Below are 26,285 nucleotides of genomic sequence, written 5' to 3' on the forward strand. Positions count from 1 at the left end.
TTGGGACTAATTGACAGTGAAACATGTTTACAAAGAAATCCAGTTATTCAAAGAATGTAGGGAGGAGAAATGTCAAACATAACAAATGCATGCCGTCTCGGAATAGTTTCCTATATCATTTTATTTCAATCGATACTTTTGCGCTGTAAATAGTGTAGACGATGAATGTTGATCAGAAGGTCCCGTTGTATCCTTGTCTGGTAGGAATCACACGGTGGTTCTTAACTGCTGGGGTGCTGCATTGCCTCCGACCCCGGCCCATGCCACGGTGCACAAGGGCTTCTGTTCACAACAAACCAGCCATGAAAGCAGAGGAACTCTGGTCAAAGCCGCAGGTCGCCCGGGTGCTAAAAGCCGCCAGGGGTTGGGCCTCCGACAGCAGGTTTAGCCTCATTCCTAACGGGGGAGAACGACTCCTCGACGCTGGCTCTCCACCCGATCTCCCTTCCCTTGTCCGCGACAACCCAACCCGCGTACTCACCACCGGGGGAGGGACCCGTCTCGCTCAACAGTGACAGGCTTCACCAAGCAGCCAATCACAGGGCTGACACCACAGTGAGGCAGCCAATCCGCGTCGTGTGCAGCCGGACCCGGACCAGCAGCAGGCTAGGGTGTGTGTGTGTTATGTGTGCCGTGGTCTCAGCCCTGGAGGATCGACAATAGGGTGAAAAGATACTAAACCCCGGACTAAACACGGACCAAGGGGGGGAAATAACCCAACACAAGCGCTGCGCGGAGAAAGGAAACCCGTACATCCATGATAGGAATGTAATTGCGTGCATCTTAATCCGCGTTTTGTCCACATTAATGGGTGTGTGAGGAAGAGGATTATCAGGGCAGAAGGCAGAAGGCACTCGTGGGTTCGGCTGCTCCAAGGCCCCGCGTCCCTCCGCTGATCGAGCCGCGGGTTGGAAGAGGAAAAGGGGCTAAATAGGGGCTATCTGCAGCCTGGCTGGACACCCCACGCGCACAAAGGAGAACTCCTTTCACCTCCGTCTCCCGTCGCGAAACACAGAGGATCAAGGTGAAGCCACCACACACACACATACACACACAGACACATACACAGCGACCCGATCGGGGCGGGGAGCCCGAGTCCCGTCCCCGACACCGATGCGCTGTGATCGTGACGGGCGATCGAGCCCCACGGAGCCCGCCGATGTACTGCGGTCTTTTACCCGCATCCACGTAGCGGCTGGTGAACGTTAGCCGTGGGTCAAATGTATTTACACTTCGATGTTTTTGTGTAATTTCAACCCGTCCTGTGATCTCCAGTCCTCGTAGATCTGCACGGAGGTAGCGCTAGCTCACAGGCTAACGCCAAGCTAACCCGCGGTTAGCCATAGGTTAGCTTAGCGTTAGCCTAGGAGCTAGCTAACCCGCGGTTAGCCGCGACACTTTAACCGTAACCCGCGGGACTAATAATCCGTCCGGTTCTGCCTGTTCACGGCGATGGCTGCCGATGGATCCCACCGACCGGGCTCTACGTCGGCGTGATCCTCACACCCGCGGGCCTCTAGCTGCACGTTTGTGCCCGGCATTAACATTTTTCCGAGGAGCTAGCGTGCGGAGCTAGCGGGGAAGCTACGGGACTTTTTGGGCTGTCAAGTTGTGAATGTTGTTCCGCTCTGCTCTGCTAGGCCCTGCACGACCAGGCTCACCAGCGGACGGGGACCCCTGCGGTTCAGATGGGGGCTGTGTTTGAATTCACCTGGTCAACAGTATAATTTAGGGATCAGATTCATTTCTGATCATATTATGGCTTCTTAGATAAGATGTTGTCGTTGAGCCTTCTATGGGTGTAGTGCAGTCTCCCTTCGGGATCCAGTGGTCTTCATGGTTAACATGACGGGACTTGGGGATGCATTGAATGATCAGATGCATGTTTAATACTATCAGTTTATTCACAGCTGTTGACGTTGATAAGCTTGTTCGAAGTGCATGCTCAGTAGGATCCATTGGGACACTGCTAATAAAACGTTGGGGTTTGAGATTGTTTTAAATCGGTCACTTATGTTGTGGTCCTCGTTGATTTATCATCCACCTGGAGCCTGCGTGAGTGCGTTTATTTTTCCCAACAACCAGCGATTTCAACCAACTTGGGAAAGGATGAGTTTCGAAAACAAACTTCCATCTGTATCACTGACGTGCTATCAACAGGCATCATAAATTTGAGAGGATATTTGTGATGTTGAATTCAAAGGTCGTCTGTGATTCATGCACGCCAAGGTACTGGTTTGGTGCGGTGGATCTAACCATGGTGACAGATGACGTTGAGGAATTTGGCAGAGGTGCAGTCATTCCACCAAAACCTATTGTGTTTATCTATGCATGAGGAAATGCTCGCTTCCCACCGATCTATGGTCTGTCAATCAACGTGTGTGTGTGTGTGTGTTTCTGTGTGTGTGCTTGTTGGCAGGGCTGAATAAGCAAGTTTGTAAAGGTTCTTGGATGTCTTCGTGTGTCTTCAGGTCGGCTCCACATTTCGCTGACGGGACTGGAGGTTCCCGCCTCTCCCTCCAAAGTCTGCTGTGTTTATGGTGGCGGCCACGAGGGAGGCTAGGGGGGGGAGAGAGAGCCCTCGCTGCCCTCTCTGATCTTACCTTGCGTTAAATGACCCATGTGTACAGCAACAACACGATCGTAAGGCCCTGTTCCCGCTCTAAGGCTGGACGTCTGTAGGCGGCATGGAGGGAAGAGTGTACAGCATGCAGCTCTGTTTGTGAGGCGCAGAACGTTCAGTTGTTGTGTTTGGATTTTGTTGTTCAAGGGCCGTGTCTGTGTGTGTGTGTGTGTGTGTGTGTGTTGTGCGCTCGGCGTGTTTTTGTTCATTCTCCTCGGCCTTGTCCATTTCTGTCAGTGGACTTCCTGTTGGAAGGTTCCCTCCCTCCTCTTCCTCTCTCTCCCCCCTTCCCTTCCTGTCTCTGTGTAATCCCCCAGCCGAGGCACCGTCATCTGCCCTCTTATGTAAGGTGAGGAGGAGCAGCAGGAGGAGGAGGAGGAGGAGCAGGGCTCAGGGTATCTGCGTAGCCGCTGTCCCTCATTGCTAGCGGTGGCACTCAAGCCACTCACCGCTAACCTGCCTGCCAGTCGGCCGGGAAGAGACAGAGAGAGGTGTACAGAGAGAGACAGGGATAAGGTGGGTGAGCGACCTAGACACTGAGGGGAGGAAAGTGGAGGGCTGATGGTGACCACGGGGGAGCGAGCGTCTCGCTGCACAGGTGAGTGGACGCTAGGGCGCTCTGGATCGCCGCTCTGCCTCAAGTCTGCGTTTGAAACACCACTTTGGGTCGCGGCGTTCTTCTATGATCCCCTCCCATCTGAGGTCCTTCCCTTCGAGGTGCAATGGCTGCCTGCGGAATGCGGTGGTGCGGTCTGGTCAAGGAGCACCTGGAGGGTCCGAGCACTACTTCTTCTGTCGGACGGAACGCAGCCTGTTTTTTCTGCTAGCAGATCATTATGCAGACATCCCCTTTAAAGGGGTATTCAGCGGTCTTCTCTGGACGTGTGATTTGGCGGATGAGGAGGAGTGTCCCCGGTGAAGCCAAAGGGCCCAGATCATCTATCCCGGCCACATGCGTTACATAGGAACAGGAGGGGGGATGATCAGGGGAATGACTCGTCACTGCCTCAACCATCACCACGTAGACCAGGGAGTCAGCGGCCCCGTGGTGCTGCATCTGAACATCTCCTGCGCTTCACTGTCCCAGCGCTCTCTGCCGGGGGGGAGGGTGTCAAGGTTTAGTCTTGTGTGTTGTTTACGTTGAGCCATACGTTGAGCCGGCCAATCAGACGTGTGCCGTCGGACTCCCATTTGTATGCCATTTGAATAGTGCAGCAGAATAGTTTGAAAGGCAAAACCCGCACAATGCCTAGAGGAAGAGCATATCGAAAGATTTTTGGAGTTGATACATTTCTTCGGAGTTGGGAGTTGTTAATGTCGGACTTGTTTGCAGCTAATTGAAATGTGTTTCCTTGGTCGCTGCGCACCCGTGTCTGTTTGAGGTGGTAGAACGGCGGCCCTCTGGGATGGATCATTGTTACTTATTACCTAGCGATGGAAAGAATAGGGCCTTGTAGGACGTCCTCTTTTGTTTTCGTCCGCCTTCATTACACGATTCATCTGAGCGAATGAGCATTCACTAGACCGCGCCTGTGATTCAGAGTGGTTTCAGTACGTATCCAAAATGTTTACGTCACACATAATCACACAATTCATAACTGTAGTTCAATTCACGCAAGCACGAAATGTGATTCTGTTGGAGTTACTTTGAGTTGTATAACTGAGTTTCATTAAGTTATTTTAACTTAAACCCTGTTGGTTTGTGCTTATGTGCCCATTGCCTTCAGAGCAGCACTTTGAAATCTCCGAAGCAATTCGGAAAGCTAGTTAGTCTGCCCCACATGCTCCTGCCTCCCAGTCACTGAACCAGCCAGTCTGCCAGTTCACCAGTTAGTATATTCTTATCCTCCAAGCCTCCACCAGACCAGACCCTTCTCCCTCCTCAGCCCCCCCCCCCCCCTTCCCCGCTCGGCTTAAGATCATAGGGGAGGTCACGTGATGCCCAGCCAGACACGCGCACACACACACACACACACACACACCATGTGTTTCTCCCACTGTACTTTCTGCTGTGACCCACAGATTTCCCTTGTGGGATTAGTGGAGTTCTCTCTCATCTTATCTGTTCGTTAGGGATGCACCCGCTGAGTGACAGTCAGCGTGCATTCAAGGAAGAAAGTTCACACGCTCTTTAAACATGACATGCGGCCCCGGTCACGGCTGACAATGGAGCGCGTCTAACGCCGTTAACCAGATTCACCGCTGTAGCTTCTTGTGGTCTGTAACGCATGGAGGTCTCTAGAGAAACCCAGACGTACCGGAACTACTCTCCAGAACAGGCCGCTGTCAGTCCTGGTGGCTCGGCTCGGGAGTGCTGGTCTCTTCTGGTGTGGCTTGACGACGTGTGGTAGGAGTGAAGGACGCTGGAACGCCGAATCAGGACCTGTCGGCATTCCATCTGGTTTCCATGGCGACCAAAGTCATTGTTGATCGAAGGGTCTTGTTGTGTACGGAGTTGAAGCTGTACGGTGGGGGGAAGTTTGACATGTTTTTGGAACAAACTTGCAGGATGTCTCCATCCTCTTCATGTTTTAGATAGTGCTTATTGAATGTCTTTGGAGACGCTTCAGATTGAGGTTCTCCATGGAGCTGTGCTGTGAACCTGTGGTGTTCTGTAGCTGCTGGTTTGTTCATAAAATTTGTCTTCCTGGTCTCAAAGTCTGCTTCCAAGTAAGGACATCTTTTGTGCTTATTTACTTTTGAGGGAAATTAACAGAGCGCGTTTATTCCCCATGTCCTCAATACTAGCAGCCCATTAAATGGACGTTCATAATTCAAAACCACAAGCTAAATATTGTGAATTTGTTCAACGTTTTATATACACTCGCTACAATTCCCAGTACATTCGCAGGTTGTTGGAATATAAGTCAGCCACTTCGTCTGTGTAGAAAACCCTAGGGAATCCATGTTAAGATGTTTGTTCTCCAGCCATGTCCTGTACCCAGTCACTCCAACCCCCCCCCCCCCCTCCAATCCGATGGTCTCCCCTGAAACTAACTGATGTTGGATCTGTGTCCCCTGTCTCCCCACAGGGCTATGTCCTCTGCAGCAACTACATCTCCATCTGTGGACAAAGTGGACGGATTTTCCCGGAAGTCTGTCAGGAAGGCCAAGCAGAAGCGATCCCAGAGCTCGTCCCAGTTCCGCTCGCAGGGCAAGCCCATTGAGCTCACCCCACTGCCCCTGCTCACGGGTAAGCCTTGACCTCTGACCTCTGACCTGCGCCCCTGCCTAGCCTTGTCCCTCTTCCGGTATCCACTGTTCCGCCAGCGTGCCTTAGTGGCCGGGTTGCCTACGGTAACCACATCGGCGTAGCGGTTCCGGCTGTAGCTGTAGCTGGGCGTGGGAGGGGCGTGTGGTTGCGGTGGGTGAAGACCTGCAGGACGTGTGGTCAGACGCATCGGGGGTCTGACCACTCTCCCTTCTGCATGGATGTTTTATGCTTTCAACAGGTTGAAGTGGGCGTGCCCCGGCATGGTCTATGCATGACGCTAGGGTAGTTCGCATCTAGCCTTCCATCCATCTTTCTATCTATGTACCAAACGTCCATCTATATATCTATCTAGATGGATATATAGCTCAACCCTCCATTCATCATCCATCCACCTACCTTGTTGCTATCCATCTATCAATCCCTTTATCCTTCGTACACTCGCTCTGTCTAGGTACCGTCTATCCATCTACTCATATCAAGGCATCTTTTTCTGTGAACCATACATCTCTGTATCCACGTCTCCATCTCTTTGTAGTCACAGCAGCGTTCAGGGCTGCTTGAAGGCTGTATGTCTCTGGTCAGAGCAGTGTTCAGGGCTGCTAGCTAGCTGCTACCAGTCTGTCTCTCTGTAGTCAGAGCCGTGTTCAGGGCTGCTTACTGCTAGCATGCTGTGTCTCTCTGTAGTCAGAGCAGTGTTCAGGGCTGCTAGCTAACTGCTACCAGGCTGACACCCTCTGTCAGAGCAGTGTTCAGGAGTGCTAGCAGGCCGTGTCTCTCTGTGGTCAGAGCAGTGTTCAGGGCTGCTAGTTAGCTGTCTCTCTTTGGTCAGAAGTGTTCAGGGCTGCTTGCAGGCTGTCTCCCTGTAGTCAGAGCAGTGTTCAGGGCTGCTAGCGGGCTGTGTCTCCCTGTAGTCACAGCAGTGTTGAGGGCTGCTAACAGGCTGTCTCTGTAGTCAGGGCAGTGTTCAGTCTGCTAGCTGCCAGCAGGCGGCCACAGGTGTGGAGCTGCCAACAGACTCTCCAGAGAGGCTCCAGACACCCCAGTACTGAGCAGCATGTCGATAGAGGCGGCGTACCCTTCACTGTGGGCTCACTGGTCCTTCATAAGAAACGTTGGGAGGGGTAACACTCCCAGACCTCTATGACTATGACACCGGGGTTCTAACACCTGCTAGATCTCTCCGCTAGACATTAAATACATTTATGATCCCTGTAGGCTTACTTAGTCTGTCTAGTCTTGCCCATACAGGGCCGAATTTTTTTTTTTTGTTCGGTTCCGGTTACCGACCGACCCTGTCAATTTATGTGCCACCCAAATTATTTTATGAGCTGCTGTAAAAAAAAATAATAATAAAAAAAAAAAGAGGAAAGAAAAAAGTCCTACCTATCATTCCCTGCCGCTGGAAAAAATTAAATAAAAAAATCAAATAAATTCCCTACCTACCCATGACCTCAACTGACAACCAACAAGAACCAAACTTTTTTTTTTTTAGGCCTAGGTCTGTTCTGGCCCCTGTAGGTATAGACTGTCCCATTGCTGAATTCAAAGTCATTGTTTAAGTTCATCTTTAAGGTGATCCTCATAGAGACGTGTGATTCATGTTTGATGAGCTGAGCGAGCCTCCACTAAACAGCCCATAAAGGGCCTCTGTTTCACCACTGCGTGACCATGTAGGGCCATCAGCCATCACAAGACGTTTCAAAGTCCACCCTATAGTGACATCTCACATGGGCGTGTCCCCCCCAATATATGAAGGATGGACCTGCCTACCGGGCAGCGCGGTCCACTGGGTATGCTGCAGGGGAGTGGCATCGCATTCCCAGGTCTTCAGTCACTAATGGGCACATATTGAAATGGCCTGTGATGGATGAACATCAACTCGGCCAGGACAAATTGAAAGTTGGATTCTGTGTTGTGCTCGTTTTTTTATGTCCTTGGATGATATTGCGGAAAAATATTTTAGGCATAAGACTAGTAAATACTTACGTCTTGTATGAAAATAAACTTTGAGCCTATCAGAATTCATTAATCTGATGGGTGCAGGCTTCCCATTGGCTGCAATTAGAAACGTCCGTTAGCAGATGACAGCAGGATCTGGTATTCTAGGAGTGGCCAATCAGCTGCCAGAAACCAGGAGGTTCTCCACAACCAAATTCCGTCTCCCTTTATGACTTCGGAGATATGAGGAACTTGAAATACTGGCGCTGGTCATAGCTCCGCTTAGCCATTCTCGCTGCGAGGAAGTCCATCCCTAATGTGTCCATTCCTTTCCACGCACGGAATCATGTCTGTGTCATACAGTACACTACCGAGACACACACAAGTCAGACTGCAGATTAACATCTAGATTGAGTTTAACATTCCTAGACATCGCCTACCTCGAGCTACCAACAGCTCGAGTACATGCAGCAAAGGAAACCCTGACAGAGATGTGGCACTCGGTCTCTGTGAACCTCAGACCTTTTAGTATGATCGCTTAGCGGGGAGATGGCCTTGAACCTGGGTTAGTTAACTGCTCTCCTTGGGATTTTTTGTTTTTGTTTAATGTACTTGCATTGTTTCCGTTGGTAGAATGTAAGCAATAAAAAAAAGAAAAATCAGAAGAAGACAAAGATTAACATCTATATTCCAGAGTCTGACGACAGACAGCCTGGGCGAACGGAGCTGGTGTGTGTTCAACCAATCACGTGGCTAGGGGCGGGATGGAATGTGTCCATACTGGAAACCACCTCACCGGAGGAACCACCCACAGGCGTGCTACGGCCGAACGTTAATCTCGGAATCGGGAGGGGAACCGGTTACCATAGCGACAGCATCGTCTTCCACTCGTTGCATCCCTATCCTCGGGTCATCGGCGAACGCAAAACGCTCTGGTCCCCCCCCCACTGGTCGATTTTGACCTCCTCCCCGCTGTCTGGTGGGACAGGGAACGACCAGGTGCTGCAGCCAGGTCAGAGACCAAAACTGGGCTTCCTCTCAACGGCGATCAACAGCGTATCAAAACTCTGCCCAACTCTGACCCCACACTGACCCATTCGAGCGACCAAGCCATGCGCTCCACGTGCTTCCACCCCCCCCCCCCCAAAAGCACAACAGCTAGTAGCAAGACAAGATGCCTCAAGTCTTCGCCTCCCCTTCCTCAAGACCCCCGTACCCCTCCCCCTGGGGGTAACCCGAGCCCCCAAGTGTCCCTTTACGCATCGCGGCTAGCCCCTCAGAGTCCCCTGTTAGAGCGGCCCACCACACCACGTCTCTTCCGGGCTCACGGCTCTCACCGTACCCCCGCCACGCTCCCCCTCCGCCCAGGCCTGGACGCTAGCCGCCTGGGGAGACCCACCACAGTGAGTGACCAGCAGCCGGGGGGTTGGTACGCAGCTGTGTGCCCGGTGCGAGCTAGCCGGTTAGCCAGTTAGCACAGCAGGTGATTTGGTGGGCTAGCGCGGCTGTTGTGTTGCGGACGGCTAGCTGCGCGGCTAGCGGCGGAGGAGGTATGTGCTGCAGGCTAGCGGAGGGAGCCAGACTTATAAATGGACCGGTCGTGGTAACCGAAGGATCGCTCTCGCAGGGCGCCTGGGGGGTGGGGGGGGGGAGGTGGGGTGGCCGTTCCGGCCGCCAGTGGTTTCGTTCGCCTTACGTTCGAAAGAATGCCGTCTTGTGTGTTTCTTTGTTTGTTGTGTCACTGTGTTGACATTCCTGAAGGGCGCGACCATCTGCACGTGATGATTGAACCGTGATACGCACGAACCACGCACGCATTCTTTTATTTATACTACTACCAGTACCTGGCATAGCTGGTGTTTGGGTGGTTGGTATTCCTGCGGTAGGGCGTGTGATTAGCCTCTGGAATGTCTGCTATGTGCACACCTGTCTCTCACCCTCACCTGCGCCGTGCTCAGATGCATTGTTGAGGCTCTCCCATCGCTCACTCCAAGAGCAGGTTTGTCCCATAACCAGGCTGTTTGCCCTCACCTCGCTGTGGCTGGTTAGTTGGTTAGCGAGATAGTTATCTGGTTCATGTGCCTTGGTATGAACTCGCCTGCATGGGAAAGACGAACAATGAAGGTCTTGCAGTCGGGTCTCATTCAAACAGGGCTCCTTGAAGCTGCTGCTAACCAGAGCTAGGTCCAGTGGGGGGGACATACGACTCATTAAGGAGCAGGTAGACACCAGCCCCTGGCTGTTCTCCCGGGGGCGCACAAGGGGCAGTAATTGCACGCTGACCATTCTATGTGTCAAGCCGGCCTGTTAGCCTAAGCGTGGTTAGCGTCTTAGTCTAATCTGCGGCTGTGGTTAGCACTATCACTGGGTGCGCTAGCCAGCCGAGGAGCCAGCTAATGATTGACAGGGCCCGCGGTTTCCAGGAGACGTTTGTATGCGACCTGAGACCGCGGAGACGCAGGAACGGCCAGCTATATCTGGTGCCCAGTATATATTTATACGTCCCAATGTTTCCATTACACACTGCCCCGCTCTGGGACTGGAGCCAGGCTGTATTGTGGACACGGTGGAGTTCTCCAGTGGACCTATAGCTGGTACAGCGGCTAAGCTAAAGGGAAGACTGTAGCCAATGTAAAGATAGCGCCGCGGCTATGCTAAAACTAGCACTGTAGCGAAGCGTAGGTTGACGCCGTAACCAAGATAAAGCTAGTTCTGCAGCTAAGCTAGAGCAAGCACCATGTCTAAGATAAGGCTAGTGCCGTGGCTAGGATAAAACTAGCACTTTAGCTAGGCTACTTTAGCGTAACCCCCCAACTCTCTCCTTGAATCTGGATTCAATACATGCAATACAGTTCATCAATAAATAACGTAACCGTGTGTTTGAAGTGAACCATGTGTCAGTCGGGCTCCATCTCGCTCATCTTCCCCCCTGGCTGCCGTGGGGACGGTTACCATGGCGACACTCGTTGACGTCGGGCTCCCGTTCCTCTGGTGTATTATTTGGTGAACTAGCCGGGGCTACCGGACAGATGTCGTGTGTCACTCTCGACGGTACTCCCTAATCCTTTATGTAACCCGTTACCATGGTGACCTAGATGCATTCCAGGAGCTCCTGGAATGTGGCGAGGCCGACATGCTCTCAGCTGGTCGTAACGCATGAAAAAACAATAATAACGTCAAACTTGGGTTTGGGTTAATATCCGTGTCTGAATGTCATGTACCAACGTGCAGCACAACAGCCTGGTATCCAGTATGGGCACCTCACCGCTCCCAGGCAGAGCATAACTATTGGGTTTCAGTGTCCCATACCTTATTACTGTGACATTCCTCTCTTCATCTACGGGTTGCTCATGCTTTGCTTGTTCTTACATCTCTAACCGGTGGTGTAAACCGGTCTGAACCAAGCACATTACTGGAAACAAAGTCGGTAGGAGCACAGCATCAGGTGGGATTCACCTGATGTTTACAATCTCGTGTGTGTGTGTGTGTGTGTGTGTGTGTGTGTGTGTGTGTGTGTGTGTGTGTGTGTGTGTGTGTGTGTGTGTGTGTTGACCTTCAGTCCCTGCGCTGAGCCATCTGGCCAGCCTGCTCTCACTCTCTCCTGTTGTAACCCAAGCCCGCTCGCCCATTCACCCCCGCTCACACACACACGCGGCTGTGAGTCGAAGGGGCTTTCCCCTCGCACGGCCAAACGGTTTGGGCGTGACGTACGACGTGTGTTCTCGAGTGCCCCAGTTGCTGTGTGTGTTGGCCGACCTACACACTCGTTCTCTGTTGTTTCCACTACACTAAGGCCTCCAAAATAATTTTGTTTGGTTCCGGTTTCCGACCGACCCTGTCAATTTATGTGCGACCCAAATTATTTTATGATCATGGAAGAAAAAAAAAAAAAGTTTTTTTTTTTTATGCAAACTATAATTACGTTTTTGTACAGCGCCTCTTCATTCTGTACAAGGATGAGCGCATTCTCTTTTTTAAATGAAAACAACCTACCTATCATTCGCTGCCGCTGGAAAAAATAAAATAAATTCCCTACCTACCCATGACCTCAACTGACAACCAACAGGAACCAGCAACTTTTTCTTTTTTTTAGGCCTATGAAGAGAATAACTGGCTTTTTTTTCATAACTGGCATTTTCATTTGGTCAAATTTCACATCCAGATCAGATATCCTGGTCATAGCTGTCCTCCTTGTGATTATCACTATCGGACCACAGCAGTCTTGAGGACCGTGACTCTGTTATGCAAGAGTCCTCACAAAGACAACTTCCTGTGGTGAACCAGAGTCTGTGTGTCACATGCATGCGCAAGCACAAACACTAACCCCCCCCTCCCCCCCCCCCCCCCCCCCCTCCTTTGAGAGGCTAAGTCTTAGCGTTAATTAAAGTCCCAGCAATGCGTCTCTCCAGCAGCAGGGAGTCCAGATGAGGGGGAGGGAGGGGGGTGGTCCCGATCTCTTGAGTGCCATAGTCTCTGCTGGGTGCCTGACCCGGCACTCCCAACAGCACCAGAATATAACCTAGTATAGACCCACGCACACGGGCGTCTTGAGAATCAGTTCTGAGACCCACACTGACCGGTAACCCTAGAGGTGTTTGTGTGTGTGTGTGTGTGTGTGTGTGTGTGTGTGTGTGTGTGTGTGTGTGTGTGTGTGTGTGTGTGTGTGTGTGTGTGTGTGTGTGTGTGTGTGTGTGTGTGTGTGTGTGTGTGTGTGTGTGTGTGTTTCCTTCTCAGAACCAGTAGCTGTCATGCAAACTCACGCTGACTGTCCTGCAAACTGCCAACTCTTGACCTTCCTCCAGCTCGTTCTCAACTTCCAGCTCTACTTCTAGCTGCTCACTCCAACTATATCATGCTTACTCTATCTAACCCATGCTAACTAAGACCATCTCATGCCAACTCTTACTTACTGCTTACTCATGCCATCTCACGATGAATCTTACTAAGTGCTAACTCAGACCATCTCATGCCAACTCATACTTACTGCTTACTCATACCATCTCGCAATGACTCCTACTACCTGCTAACTCAGAACATCTCACGCTAACTCTTACCACCTTGCAAGGGGTCTGTTGTGTTTATGCTGGTCTCTGGGAGATGCTGAGCTTGTTTAAACCCAATACGTGTTATATGTTACCTTGGGTTCTTGTAACAAGATCACCCGCCAACTACTCTGCAAGGACGGAACACACATCCACCAAACATGTGAGTGGTTGTGTAATGGTCGTGTGCATGTAAACACTGGCCAGCATCAGACGCCTGCAGGTCATGTACAGATGTAGACACACACACACACTATAATTGCACAGAGAGACTAAATGTTTGTGTGTGACGCCAAACAATATTGCCATAGCGTTTTCTGATAGGGTCTTCCTTCTCTGCTTTATAGAATCAGGAGCTTCAGTAGGACTGAGCTGTATCGGGGAGTGTCCCTGGTTGGTTGTTGTAATGATGACGTCACGACTCAATAGACCAGCTTAGCGTCTGATACCAGTTTCCGACCGCTGTCATTATTCAGTGAGTGACGCTCCCTCGATCACTCGGCCCTTGAATGACAACGATAATCACCCACGCTGGAGTTCTACGTCCTGTTTCCTTTCAATTGAATGGCTGCTGATTGGCTCTTGCTCTGAAGCTTTGCGAACACACCGCCCAGAGACTGCCCTTTTAATCCTCTGAGCTGGGCATTCAGCTCCCGTCTGTCTGCCTGTGTGCGTCCGTCTGGCTCTGCCTACCTGACCCTGTCTGTCTGTGAGTCTGTCTGTGTGTCTGTCCGTCTGTCTGTGTGTCTGTCTGTCTTTCTGTCTGTCGGACAGCTAGATGGTTGAGAAGGGGTTCTTGGAAAGTACTGCGGGAGTCCTGCTGTTCTTGACCCAGGGTGGCTGAGGTGGTCTCAGACCCGGGGTGGCTGAGGTGGTCTCAGACCCGGGGTGGCTGAGGTGGTCTCAGACCCGGGGTGGCTGAGGTGGTCTCAGACCCGGGGTGGCTGAGGTGGTCTCAGACCCGGGGTGGCTGAGGTGGTCTCAGACCCGGGGTGGCTGAGTTGGTCTCAGACCCGGGGGGTCAGGCGATGGACCCAGGCCCGGGGGGTCAGGCTGTGGCTCAGGCCCCGGGGACCAGAGCGGAGTTGCCGTTGAGTGAGAACCGTTGGGGGGCGTGTCCTCACTGAGACGGCCAGTAAGTGGGTCATTGAGGATCCGTGACCCGCTAGCGATCAGTCCAGTCCGGGTGGCGTCTGAATCGTTACGTCAGAAGATGTCCTGCTCTGTGGTGGAGCGTAACAGTTAAGGGTGGGGCCGGCGGGGACGTAGCTCCACCCCACACTGCAAAAAATGCCACTCCTAAAAAAATATTAATCCATACAAGATATTTTTGCTTTGTAATAAGCAAAAATATCTGCCAATGGAACAAGTGAAAATTGTCTTGGTAAGATTTTTTGAAATAAGACATTATATTGAAGCCTAACAAGATAAGTGATCTTGAAATTAGCTGGGAAAACAAGTCAAAAAAGCTTGTTAAACCCGAGATATGACTCAAAACAAGATGTTTTCAAGACAGTTTCACTTAACAAAATATTCAAGATGCACTGTCTAAAAACAAGCTCCTTTATATGACTTAAATCTTGCTCTTTAGGTGATTTTGTCTTATATTAAGTGTGAGATATTTTGACTAGAAATTAGAAAAATATACTTGGCAAGATTTTGAGTTTTTGCAGTGACACACATAACACCCTGAAATATCAACAACCGTCTCTGACACCACCTGCGTTAAGCCCCGCCCTGATGGCGTTCTCTGAGGACGGGTGGCCTGGACACGCCCGTCCATTCAGTTAAATCTGTAGCTTTATTCTAGCACTCTACTGTGTTCTACTTTGATGCACTACTGTCTGCTGCGCTATTTCTGTCCTCTAAAATGAACCTGTGGTCGCCTCACTCTGAGTTGGATTTACATTCGGGTTTCTATGATGAATAGGCACGCGCACACTCGCACTTTCCCTCGCACAAACACACACACTGTTGTTGTCTTCCCCAGCGGCTTATCTCTTGTATAATGAAGGCTCTTTATCTCTCTCGCTCTGCACAGTCACCATGTGTACTTGGGCCCTGGCGTCACCTGACCTCATCCTATCTCCCCTACCATACCTTTAAACATAACGAAACCAAAAGGTTCTTGGTTCCACCCCATGTCTCCATAGTCTTCTGTGGGCCCCCTTAAGCATGATGCCCCCTCACCTGCCCTTTAATAACCGGTCTCTGTACTGTCCAACCCCTACCTGCTCTTTAATAAACGGTCTCTGTACTGTCTAACCCCTACCTGCTCCTTAATGACCTGTCTACTGTCCAACCCCTACCTGCTCCTTAATGACCTGTCTCTGTACTGTCTAACCCCTACCTGCTCCTTAATGACTGGTCTCGGTACTGTCTAACCCCTACCTGCTCCTTAATGACTGGTTTCTGTACTGTCTAACCCCTACCTGCTCCTTAATGACCCGTCTCTGTACTGTCTAACCCCTACCTGCTCCTTAAGGACCTGTCTCTGTACTGTCTAACCCCTACCTGCTCCTTAACGACCTGTCTCTGTACTGTCTAACCCCTACCTGCTCCTTAATGACCTGTCTCTGTACTGTCTAACCCCTACCTGCTCCTTAAGGACTGGTCTCTGTACTGTCTAACCCCTACCTGCTCCTTAACGACCTGTCTCTGTACTGTCTAACCCCTACCTGCTCCTTAAGGACTGGTCTCTGTACTGTCTAACCCCTACCTGCTCCTTAACGACCTGTCTCTGTACTGTCTAACCCCTACCTGCTCCTTAATGACTGGTCTCTGTACTGTCTTACCCCTACCTGATCCTTAATCACCTGTCAAACTAGAATATTAACTCTGATTCTGGCGTCGACTCTAGAGGGAGTCAAGCACCGACTCTAGAGAGTGTGTGAGGGAGTTTAGCGTCTGCTCTAGAGGGAGTCTGGGGTCGACTCTAGAGGGAGTGTGAGAGTCTAACCTTTGGGTGCGTTTGTTTCGCTCCTCAGACGTGCCGGCGCCCGAGCAGCCGGAGCTGTTCCTGAAGAAGCTGCAGCAGTGCTGCACGGTGTTTGACTTTATGGACACGCTGTCCGACCTCAAGATGAAGGAGTACAAGCGCTCCACGCTCAACGAGCTGGTGGACTACGTCACCGTCAGCCGCGGCTATCTGACGGAGCAGGCCTACCCCGACGTCGTCAAAATGGTGAGCGCACGCACACACCTCAGTCTCCGGAGCTCCTCCTTGTGCTATACGTGTCCCGGGGGGAAAGGGGTGATGGCGTTCAAATCCCCGCTGAAAGGTTCGATGTTCGATCCCCAAGGGCTGATCCTCGACAGAGAATGATGCATAATAGGCGATGTGTGTTTGCCGTCTGTGTTGTGGTGCTTTCAAAGTAAAAGCGCAGAGTTGATGTCGTCCTTGTGCTCTGTGGACTCCAGGTGTCTTACAACATATTCCGGACGCTTCCGCCCAGCGACAGTAACGAATTTGACCCGGAGGAGGACGAACCCACGCTGGAGGCCTCCTGGCCACACCTACAGGTACATAGGGGGAGGGGCCACACCGACAGGTGCACATCAGGGGGCGGAGCCACACCGACAGGTACAAGGCAGGGGGCGGAGCCACACCGAGAGCTACACTGCAGAGTGTGGGGCAACACCGACGGGTACAAGGCAGGGGCTGGGGCAACACCGACAGGTAGACGGCAGGGAGCGGGGTAACACCGACAGGTAGACAGCAGGGGGCGGGGCCACACCGACAGGTAGACAGCATGGGGCGGGGCCACACCGACCTGAGGCTGACTCTTCACCTCTGTGGCCCAGATAGTCTTGGTGCATTATATTGGCTTGTTTGAATTATTGCCACCAACCCCCAATGTCCCCGTACTGAAACGCGCATGTGTATCTTAACAGGGCTTTAGTTTCATAATTTTGATTGAGGCATGTGTGAGATTAATCCCGTTTGTTTGGGGAGTTTCACCACTAGAGGGCAGTGAAGTCACAGTCAGTGAAGTTTCTCATTCAACACAGTTGGCCACAGCTTGCCTGGGTGTACTGTCCACAGCTCGCATGGCAACCAGGGTGCTAAGAGTGTTTTCACGCTCCCAGCGACAGACTAGGCTAGCTGCTGCTCTTTAGCCTGCATGCTTTGTATTAATGTTCCACTTGTTTGACCTACTCCTCTCTCCTTCTCCACCTCTGCATTCTCCTCCTTTCTCTTTCACTACTCCCTTTTTCTGTCTCTCTCCCTCTGTCTCTCTCTCTCTCTCCCTCTCTCTCTCCCTCTGTCTCTCTCCCTCTGTCCCCTCTCTCTCGCCCCTGTAGTTGGTGTACGAGTTCTTCATCCGGTTTCTGGAGAGTCAGGAGTTCCAGCCCAGCATTGCCAAAAAGTACATCGACCAGAAGTTCGTGCTACAGGTCAGTGCTAGGGGGACGTGCGTGCGTGAGGAACACATTTGACAGCGGATGCTCACTTCAGACTAAGTCGGGATAGATACTGGATGTGCCCTGTGAGGGCCCCTTCATTCTCCGTATCACTGCATGGGGTCGGGGCTGGTGGGAACAGGGGGAGAGTCAGCAACGCTGGGAATGCTCCCAGGGGAATAATTTATAAACACTAACATCAATGGAAAACATATCACGGTACACACAAAAAAAAAAAAAAAAAAAAAAGCCATAAAACTATATTAACTGATTGATATTATGAGTGGCTTTATGTCCATTTGTTTTAGATTATTTTAACTTGGTCTAATTCAAGAATGAACCGCCTGCAGTACCCTCCCGCACCACAGGGGGGTGTGGGAGGCCCCTGGTCTGTTGGTGGCGGGGCTGGGTTCGGGCCCCTCTGTGGGGGTCTCTCCGCTGGGCTGTGTGCTGACTGTGTGTTGGTGTGTGTGTGTTGGCAGCTCCTGGAGCTCTTCGACAGCGAGGACCCCAGGGAGAGGGACTACCTGAAGACGGTCCTGCACAGAATCTACGGGAAGTTCCTCGGCCTGCGAGCTTTTATACGAAAACAGATCAACAATATTTTTCTACGGTGAGGCAACGCTGATTCACTCACTGTGTCTCTCACTCTCTCTCTGTCTCTCACTCTCTCCCCCTCTCTCTGATTCACTCACTCACTGTCTCTGTCTCTCACTCACTCTCTCTGTCTCTCACTCTCTTTCTGTGTCTCACTCACTCACTCTCTCTGTCTCTCACTGTCTCCCCCTCTCTCTGATTCACTCACTCTCTCACTCACTCACTCTCTCTCTGTCTCTCACTCTCTCACCCTCTCTCTGACTCACTCACTCTCTCTGTCTCACTCACTTACCCCCGCTCTGTCTCTCACTCACTTTCTCTCTTGTCTGTCACTAGCTCACTTTCACTCACTCACTCACTTTCTGTCACTCTTATCAGTCTCACACACATCCACTGACCGCAAAATCATCGTTTAACTAATTTCTCTCTAGTCTAACGCATCCTGTCTGTCTCTCTAGTCCAAAGTATCCTGTCTGTCTCTAATCTTATGTATCCTGTCTGTCTCTAGTTTTGTTTATGAGACGGAGCATTTCAACGGAGTGGCTGAACTTCTGGAGATCTTGGGAAGGTACGTGGATGCTCTTCTGACCTTTGACCCCTAGCTTACCCCGACCTCTGACCTGTTCGTCTAGCTGTAAGACAATCTTGAGTCCCACCTTTTCTTTAACTCCCAATCAGCCAATCGAAATCAAAGACCGACAGCCAATCTCAGACATTGTTTTTTGAACCAGGCAATCTAGCAATTTGAGGTCGGCTTAGCTCAGGAGGTAGAGCAGTTGACTTGTAACCGAAAGGTTGCTAGTTCGATACCCAGCTCCTCCTAGCTGAGTGTCAATGTGTCCCCGAGCAAGACACTTAACCCTAACTGCTCCTGACGAGCTGGCTGTCGCCTTGCATGGTTGACTCCGTGTGTGTCAGTCGGTGTCAGTGTGTGTATTAACCGATGTAAGTCGCTTTGGAAGCGTTTGCTAAATGCCCTAATCGTAATTTTAGTTTTGTTCTTTTTTTCTTTTATCTTTTTTTAAGATCTTAAATATGTTTGTGCTATTGGCTGTCATGGTTCTTATGAAATATAACAATAAGTCTGTCTGTCTGTCGCTCTCTCTTTATGTCTCTCTGTCTATGTGTCTCTCTCTCTCTCTCTCTCTCCGTCTCCCTGTCTCTCACCGTCTCCCTGTCTGTCTCTCTGTCCCTGTCTCTCACCGTCTCCCTGTCTCTCTCTCTCTGCAGTATAATCAATGGCTTCGCTCTGCCTCTGAAAGCGGAACATAAACAGTTTCTGGTCAAAGTGTTGATCCCCCTGCACACGGTGCGGAGCCTGTCGCTGTTCCACGCACAGGTAACCCACCTGTCTGTCTGCCGTGAGGTGACACACCTGTCTGTCTGCCGTGAGGTGACACACCTGTCTGTTGTGAGGTGACACACCTGTCTGTCTGCTGTGAGGTGTCACTCCTGTCTGTGTGTCTGTTGTGTGTCAGAGAGAAAGAGCCGCAGGTAACACACCTGTCTGTCTGCAGTGAGCTAAAGCACCTGTCTGTGTGTGTTTGTGTCATGTTGGTGAAGATAAAATAAATATAAATGTTGTTTATTATTTAAAGTAAATCCTTCTAATCATTATCGACCAGGAGTAGAGGAGTCATTTGGGGTTAAATGAAACATGACTGATGAGTCTGAGTTTGAGTCTGCCTGTGGTCTGTACTTAACGTTGTGATCTCTCCTGCAGCTCGCCTACTGCATTGTACAGTTCCTAGAGAAGGACCCCGCACTAACAGAACCAGTAAGTATACTATCAGAACCAGTAGGTACCCTATCAGAACCAGTAGGTACACTATCAGAACCACTAGGTACGCTAGCAGAACCAGTAGGTACACTATCAGAACCAGTAGGTACACTATCAGAACCAGTAGGTACACTATCAGAACCAGTAGGTACACTATCAGAACCAGTAGGTACGCTAGCAGAACCACTAGGTGCACTATCAGAACCAGTAATTACACTATCAGAACCAGTAGGTACACTATCAGAACCAGTAGGTGCACTATCAGAACCAGTAGGTACACCATCAGAACCAGTAGGTACACCGCCAGAACCAGTAAGTACACTGCCAGAACCAGTAGGTACGCTAGTCGAACCAGTAGGTACGCTAGTCGAACCAGTAGGTACGCTAGCAGAACCAGTAGATGCACTAACAGAACCAGTAGATGCACCAACAGAGACGGTAGCTACACTAACCGCACCAGTAAGTACTGACCCTCCTCTCCTGTCCCTTCTCCTCCTCTCTTCCTCCTCTTCCTCTCCCTCTCATCTCTATTCCTGTCATCTTCCTCTACTCTTGATCTTCTCTGCTCCCTCCCCCTCTCTTTCTAACCCATGGCGGTCCATTGGTATGTGCTGATTCACTCTGCTGAGTCGCTGTGATGTTGGTGACCTTGGTTGTGATGTGATGGTAGAGCTAGCAGCTAGCAGCTAGCAGCATAGCGGCCAGCTCTGCTCGATCTGAGTTCTGGTTCTGACCGGTCTCTCTTCATGTCTCTCAGGTCATCAGGGGCTTGCTGAAGTTCTGGCCAAAAACCTGCAGTCAAAAAGAGGTAAAAGGAGTTCTGAAAATATCATCTATCTGTGCGACACTGCACAAAAACGTGTATGTGTGTACTGTGTGTGGATTTGTGTACTGCTATGTGTGAACTGTGTGTCGAGGTGTGTGTGTGTACTGCTATGTGTGTTCGGAGTGTGTTGATGTATGTGTGTTCGGGTGTATATGTTTGTGTTTGGATGTGTGTGTGTGTGTGTATGGATGTGTGTGTATGGATGTGTGTGTTCTGAGTGTGTGTGTATTGATGTGTGTGTTCTGAGTGTGTGTACGGATGTGTGTGTTCTGAGTGTGTATGGCTGTGTGTGTTCTGAGTGTGTGTATGGCTGTGTGTGTTCTGAGTGTGTGTACGGATGTGTGTTCTGAGTGTGTGTACGGATGTGTGTTCTGAGTGTGTGTACGGATGTGTGTTCTGAGTGTGTGTGTACGGATGTGTGTGTGTGTGTGTGTACTGATACTTGTGTGTCTCTGCAGGTCATGTTCCTGGGGGAGCTGGAGGAGATCCTGGACGTCATCGAGCCAACACAGTTCGTTAAGATCCAGGAGCCACTCTTCAAACAGATCTCCAGATGCGTGTCCAGCCCGCACTTCCAGGTCAGCCAATCACAGCACACCCTGGCAGCCCGTCAGCCGATCAACTAAGAAGCTGAGACCTGGCGTCCCTACATGTGGTGTTGTACTCTGGATAGAAATGTCCCATACTTTGGTGTTCTGTCCACTCACCACGGACAAGAAAGTCCTTAATACCAAACGGGTTAGATGATGAGGGTGGTGACGATGAAGATGGGGATGTTGGTGGTAATGAAGAATATTGGTGGGGGTGATGACGATGAAAGCAGTGATGATGATGATGATGCTGGTAGTGGTGATGGTGGGCTGATGGTTTGTGTGTGTGTGTGTGTGTAGGTGGCCGAACGGGCGCTCTACTACTGGAACAACGAGTACATCATGAGTCTGATCGAGGAGAACTCCAGCGTCATCCTGCCCATCATGTTCGCCAGCCTGTACAGGATCTCCAAAGAACACTGGAACCCGTGAGTCACCGCCTCACACCTGGATCCGTTCCTGTCCCATCAGCCTGTCTGCTCACCTGTCCCATTATCCTACCTGTCTGCTCACATATTTCATTATCCTGTCTGCTCACCTGTCTCATTATCCTCCCTGTCTGTGTGCGTGTTCAGGGCGATCGTAGCGCTGGTGTACAACGTTCTGAAGGCTTTCATGGAGATGAACAGCACCTTGTTCGACGAACTCACGGCCACCTACAAGTCGGACCGCCAGCGGTAAACTCCTTCACACTCTATTGACGTTTTACAGCTTGCATTATGGGTACTATTTAGCCCCGCCTCTTATCAATTCAGGACTAGCGGTAAGCATAATGAACGCTGTAGCGTCAGAAGCCAGCGGTAAGCATAATGAACGCTGTAGCGTCAGAAGCTAGCGGTAAGCATAATGAACGCTGTAGCGTCAGAAGCTAGCGGTGAGCGTTATGACCGTCGTAGCGTCAGAAGCTAGCGGTGAGCGTTATGACCGTCGTAGCATCAGAAGCTAGCGGTGAGCGTTATGATCGTCGTAGCATCAGAAGCTAGCGGTGAGCGTTATGACCGTCGTAGCATCAGAAGCTAGCGGTGAGCGTTATGACCGTCGTAGCATCAGAAGCTAGCGGTGAGCGTTATGACCGTCGTAGCATCAGAAGCTAGCGGTTAGCGTTATGACCGTCGTAGCATCAGAAGCTGTCGGTGAGCGTTATGTCCGTCATAGCATCAAAAGCCAGTGGTTAGCATAATGGCCGTCGTAGCATCAGAAGCTACGGTCGTAGCAACAGAAGCTAGCAGTTAGCATTATGACCCTGGAGGCCTGACAGTGATCTGGGAGCTCCTGCCTCCCTCCCCGCCCTGCCTTGGCTCTAAAGGCGCGCTTGTTTCGTCCCCACAGGGAGAAGAAGAAGGAGAAGGAGCGGGAGGACCTGTGGAAGAAGCTCGAGGACTTGGAGCTGAAGCGGGGCCTGAGGAACGACGGGATCATCCCCACTTAACGAAGCCTGCGCCTCCCCCCCTCCTCCTCCCTTTATCTGCCTCCTGACCTCTCAGACCCCCCTACCCCCCTTCAAACCCCTCCCCTCCTCCCTGTTCACAGATGCCACAGATGTCTGGCCCCCCCCCCACCACCACCACCACCTCGGAGCCCCGCCCACCCACTGAAAGACCGCCTCCTCGGGAGCGACTTCGAGCTCCCCTATTGGTTGTCCTTTCTGTTAATCTAGTCCTTTTCCTTTTTTTTTCGTTTTTTTTTTTTTTTTTAACAATTAAATCTTTTTCTCTTCTGTATCCGTGCGACTTACTTTACGGTAGATATACCACACTTGTTTTCATGATTTCATCAGCACTGTAAATAACTTTGTTTGTTCTTTTTGTTTTTTCCCCTTTAAAACTGATATTATTGCGAATGAAAAAAAAAACAATAATAATAATAAAAAGGAAGAAAAAAACGAGAAAATGAGAAAATGACTTGAGGTGGGAACTGGGGGGACAGACATCTGGACCTTTTTAGGGGGTCCCCACAAACTGTTTCTTCACAAACACAGCCCTAAAGGAGAAGATAGTGTAACGATCTGTCCAGGACAGCCCTGTTGTTGACTGTTTCTGTCTCCATCTTCCTCTGCTTTCCTCCTGCTTTCTCTGCCCTCCATCTTGTCCACCTGTAAATTCTGCCCCCTCCCCTCCCCGGGACGTACTGACTGTATGCTACAGCCCCGCCCCCTTTTCAGAGGAAGTGTTTATGGAAGTAAAGGAACACCCGCCCCCTTCCTTCCTCCACAAGGACCGCCCCCCTGTCCTTCTGTCCCACTCTGGAACCAGTCCCGTCTCGGACTGGGAGGAACCGGTGAAACAGAAATCCTTCTTCTCTCTTGAAACTATTTTCCAGTTCTTCTCCTCCTTCCTTCCTCTACGAGACTCTTAACTTCCTGTCTGCACAGGAAGTCGGAGGGGGGGGGGAAAGTTATTAAAAAACAAAACCGTGGCACCAAAACGTTACCGGGGCGACGAGGCTGCTGGATTCAGGCGGGAGGGGATTCTCTAGCGAACGCCATCGCTAGGGTCGAAATCGGTTGGTTGGTCACATGACCTGGCCTGCTTACCTGCTAGTGTAACATGTGCGTTTTCGGGCTAGCGGTGTCGCTGTATTGCGGGCCAGAGGACGTATGTTTTGTGTCCGTTTCGCTCGATCCACCGCCTCTCCTTCCGTTAGAATTCCTTCGCCCGGCCGTGCGCGTTGAGCTCTCGTTTCCAAGGAGATGGATTCCAGGTTCTCTTTTCCTTTTTTTTTCTCGAGTTCTCCGTTACTTTGTTTGGTTTCTTTTTTTTTAATTTACTTCTCTGGACATTTTTTGATCCTGGGTCACCAACCGTACCAGGTAACGCTGGTATCAGTCTGGCACTGGTATCCAACGACCATATTTGAAAAACAATATCATACACAGAAAAAAAAGACCTGATGTTTTGCTCACAAGAGCGTTAAAAAAAACGTTGTGCCCGTTGTGACCCGCGGCGGTCCTGCGTGCCGCCACCGGGGGGCGCTGTGGCTTCAGTGTTACCAACACGAAGGGACGTCAAAAAAAGCAAGCCTGTATATTGTTATTGAATGCAGTACAACGCTACTCTTGTATCTCGTAGTAATTTAGCCTATATTTTTGCTTAGGATTCTGTGGAGAGGATTATCCAGTATATAAAGAGGTATTATGGAGCAATTCTTCCTGGTATTTATGATAGTGTCCTCCCCTTTTTCAGTTCTTTCTGTCGCTTTAACTCCCACCTTAACCTTCCTCTCGGTTCTTATCTTTGTTTTGGAAATTTTGAAGTTTCTTTTCACCATTGGACTTGATTAATTTTATAGTAGGGGTAGGGCCGGGCTTCTCCTGGGTTGGGTTGGGGCGCTGGGGATAGCGGGAAGGGGCCAAGGGGCGGAGGACTTTTCCCTGTCCCGATTTTGACCGTTAACGTTTTTTTCGAGCGTTGTTGAAAACCCTTCCTCACGAATTAATGTGTGCTTTAGAATGGCCCAGATGTAATATGATTTAAAAAAAAAAAAAAGAAAAGAAAAAAGGGTTGGAGAAATACAAATGTTTAATTATTTTAAAAAAATAAAGAGATATTAAATTAAACCCGTATTGTGATATAGCCTAGATATTGAATTAAGTAATTTTTTTGAATGTTTTGTGTCTTCATGTCGTTAAGTCAATATTTATAAGGACCAAACTGAATTATCAGAATCAACAATTATAATCAGCTCGCTTGAAAAAATATATTATTTCAATGTTTAACAAAAATTGTTCTGCCAAATTTGTATAACTCCGAAAATAGCTCAAAGTTGGTTTAATTTTCAGGTGTAAAAGGGTCATGACAATTTTCCATGGGCCCCTGGTTTACCAGCACACGTGAAATCCCACCTGTGATGCCGCTCTTTGGAAAGGGCTTGTCACGACCAATCATCATCGCATCTTTCAAAAATTGAGTTCAAAATCAAGACTCCAAATGATGAATTTCAACATTTTGACACAAGATGGCAGCGATATCAAAGGACGAGTTTCAACAATCTTCTATTCATTTCGGCTGAGTAACACATTGTGTTACTCAGACGTCTCAGCCTCTACAGGTCCGCAGCCTCCGACATGAGAACCATCGAGCGGTTCAGACAGGGGGGTTCGCTCTGGTCTGACTGTCAAGGATTTCTTTAAGTCTAGAACTTCACCTTCCCTGCTTTTTTCTATAGGCCAATGACCAGAAGCTCTCACCGTCTGAACACCTGAACGCACATCTGAGTCCCTGGCCTGCTGTTAATTAAAAGCATGTCGCAATGAAAAAGCCACGGAGCCCATCGCAAGCATCGACGACCCACGTCTGCAACTCGGGGACCCGGTCTAATTGGTTTAGGCCTACATATCTTGGCCGATATCATAGCTTCATAGAAACGTGGTTGTTTAGAAAGCAGCCGTAGAAAATCGCTAAAATCGCCGTTCTCTGCACTTGGTTTTCAATTACTTTTGTGTTTCGGGTAAATATCTACGGATGACCTTGTTGGTTGGAGGTTCCTGATGATGGCGGATGACTAAAGTTGTCATTAGCGGAGGTTAGTCAGAGTGAGTGACCCTTCTCCACCGCTAGGGGGACAATCACATGACCCCGCTAGTCTGTAGGAATTCATGATTAATGGGCTTGCCCTCTTTTCTCTCAAGATCCCCATATTCTCCCTCTTTCATCTTTGTGACTATCCTACTTTACTTTTCATTCATCTGCTTTACTCACTGTCTCTAACTCCTTTTTCAATTTCTGTTCCCGTCTCTGTTCTTCTCTCTTCGTCTCTGTCCGGTTCCTGTCATCATCCTCAATCCCTCCTCACCCCCTCTCTCCCCCTTCTCTCTCTGGCTGTCCCAAGACACACCCACACACCCCCCTCTCTCCCCCTTCTCTCTCTGGCTGTCCCAAGACACACCCACACACCCCCCTCTCTCCCCCTTCTCTCTCTGGCTGTCCCAAGATGCACCCACACACCCACTCTGGGTCTGTCCCCCCTCCCCCTCTCTTCTGTTTGAGTTGAACCTGACTAAATGTGTAGGCTCTGACACACACACACACACTTTTTCCTTGGCTGGTGTCCGATGGTTTTATCTGCTGTCTCCACCCATCCTGACCTGAGGGGTGGGGCAGCTGGGCGATCAAACCGTCAACCCGCCCAGGGCAGCTGGCTCTACTGAGGAGGAGGGCTGCCCAGGCGCCCCTGGGCAGGGCATTAAGCTGGCACTGCGTGTGTCCCCGGGGTAGAAGAGGCAGTGGGAGACGACCAGCAATCAGAAGTCATTGATAAGCTGATCAGGAGCGG

At 50.4% G+C, this 26,285-nt stretch overlaps 1 protein-coding gene across 2 annotated transcripts; it reads left to right on the forward strand.

Annotated features, from left to right (window-relative positions):
- The first annotated feature begins 591 nt into the window (after positions 1-591).
- ppp2r5eb (protein phosphatase 2, regulatory subunit B', epsilon isoform b) lies at positions 592-24,498 on the forward strand. Of its 2 annotated transcripts, XM_030355851.1 has the most exons (14): positions 592-1,024; positions 5,656-5,816; positions 15,805-16,001; positions 16,238-16,339; positions 17,123-17,215; positions 17,704-17,834; positions 18,327-18,386; positions 19,049-19,157; positions 19,542-19,595; positions 20,356-20,406; positions 20,883-21,002; positions 21,315-21,442; positions 21,590-21,691; positions 22,344-24,498. In XM_030355851.1, the coding sequence occupies exons 2-14, from the start codon at positions 5,660-5,662 to the stop codon at positions 22,441-22,443; spliced, it is 1,404 nt and encodes a 467-aa protein (XP_030211711.1). In that variant the 5' UTR covers positions 592-1,024; positions 5,656-5,659; the 3' UTR covers positions 22,444-24,498. The 2 variants fall into 2 exon arrangements, with proteins under 2 accessions (XP_030211711.1, XP_030211712.1); XM_030355852.1 differs by lacking the exons at positions 592-1,024; positions 5,656-5,816 and adding an exon at positions 9,085-9,178.
- Positions 24,499-26,285: the final 1,787 nt, after the last annotated feature.

Source organism: Gadus morhua, chromosome 5, assembly GCF_902167405.1.
Source record: "Gadus morhua chromosome 5, gadMor3.0, whole genome shotgun sequence".
NCBI lineage: Eukaryota > Metazoa > Chordata > Actinopteri > Gadiformes > Gadidae > Gadus > Gadus morhua.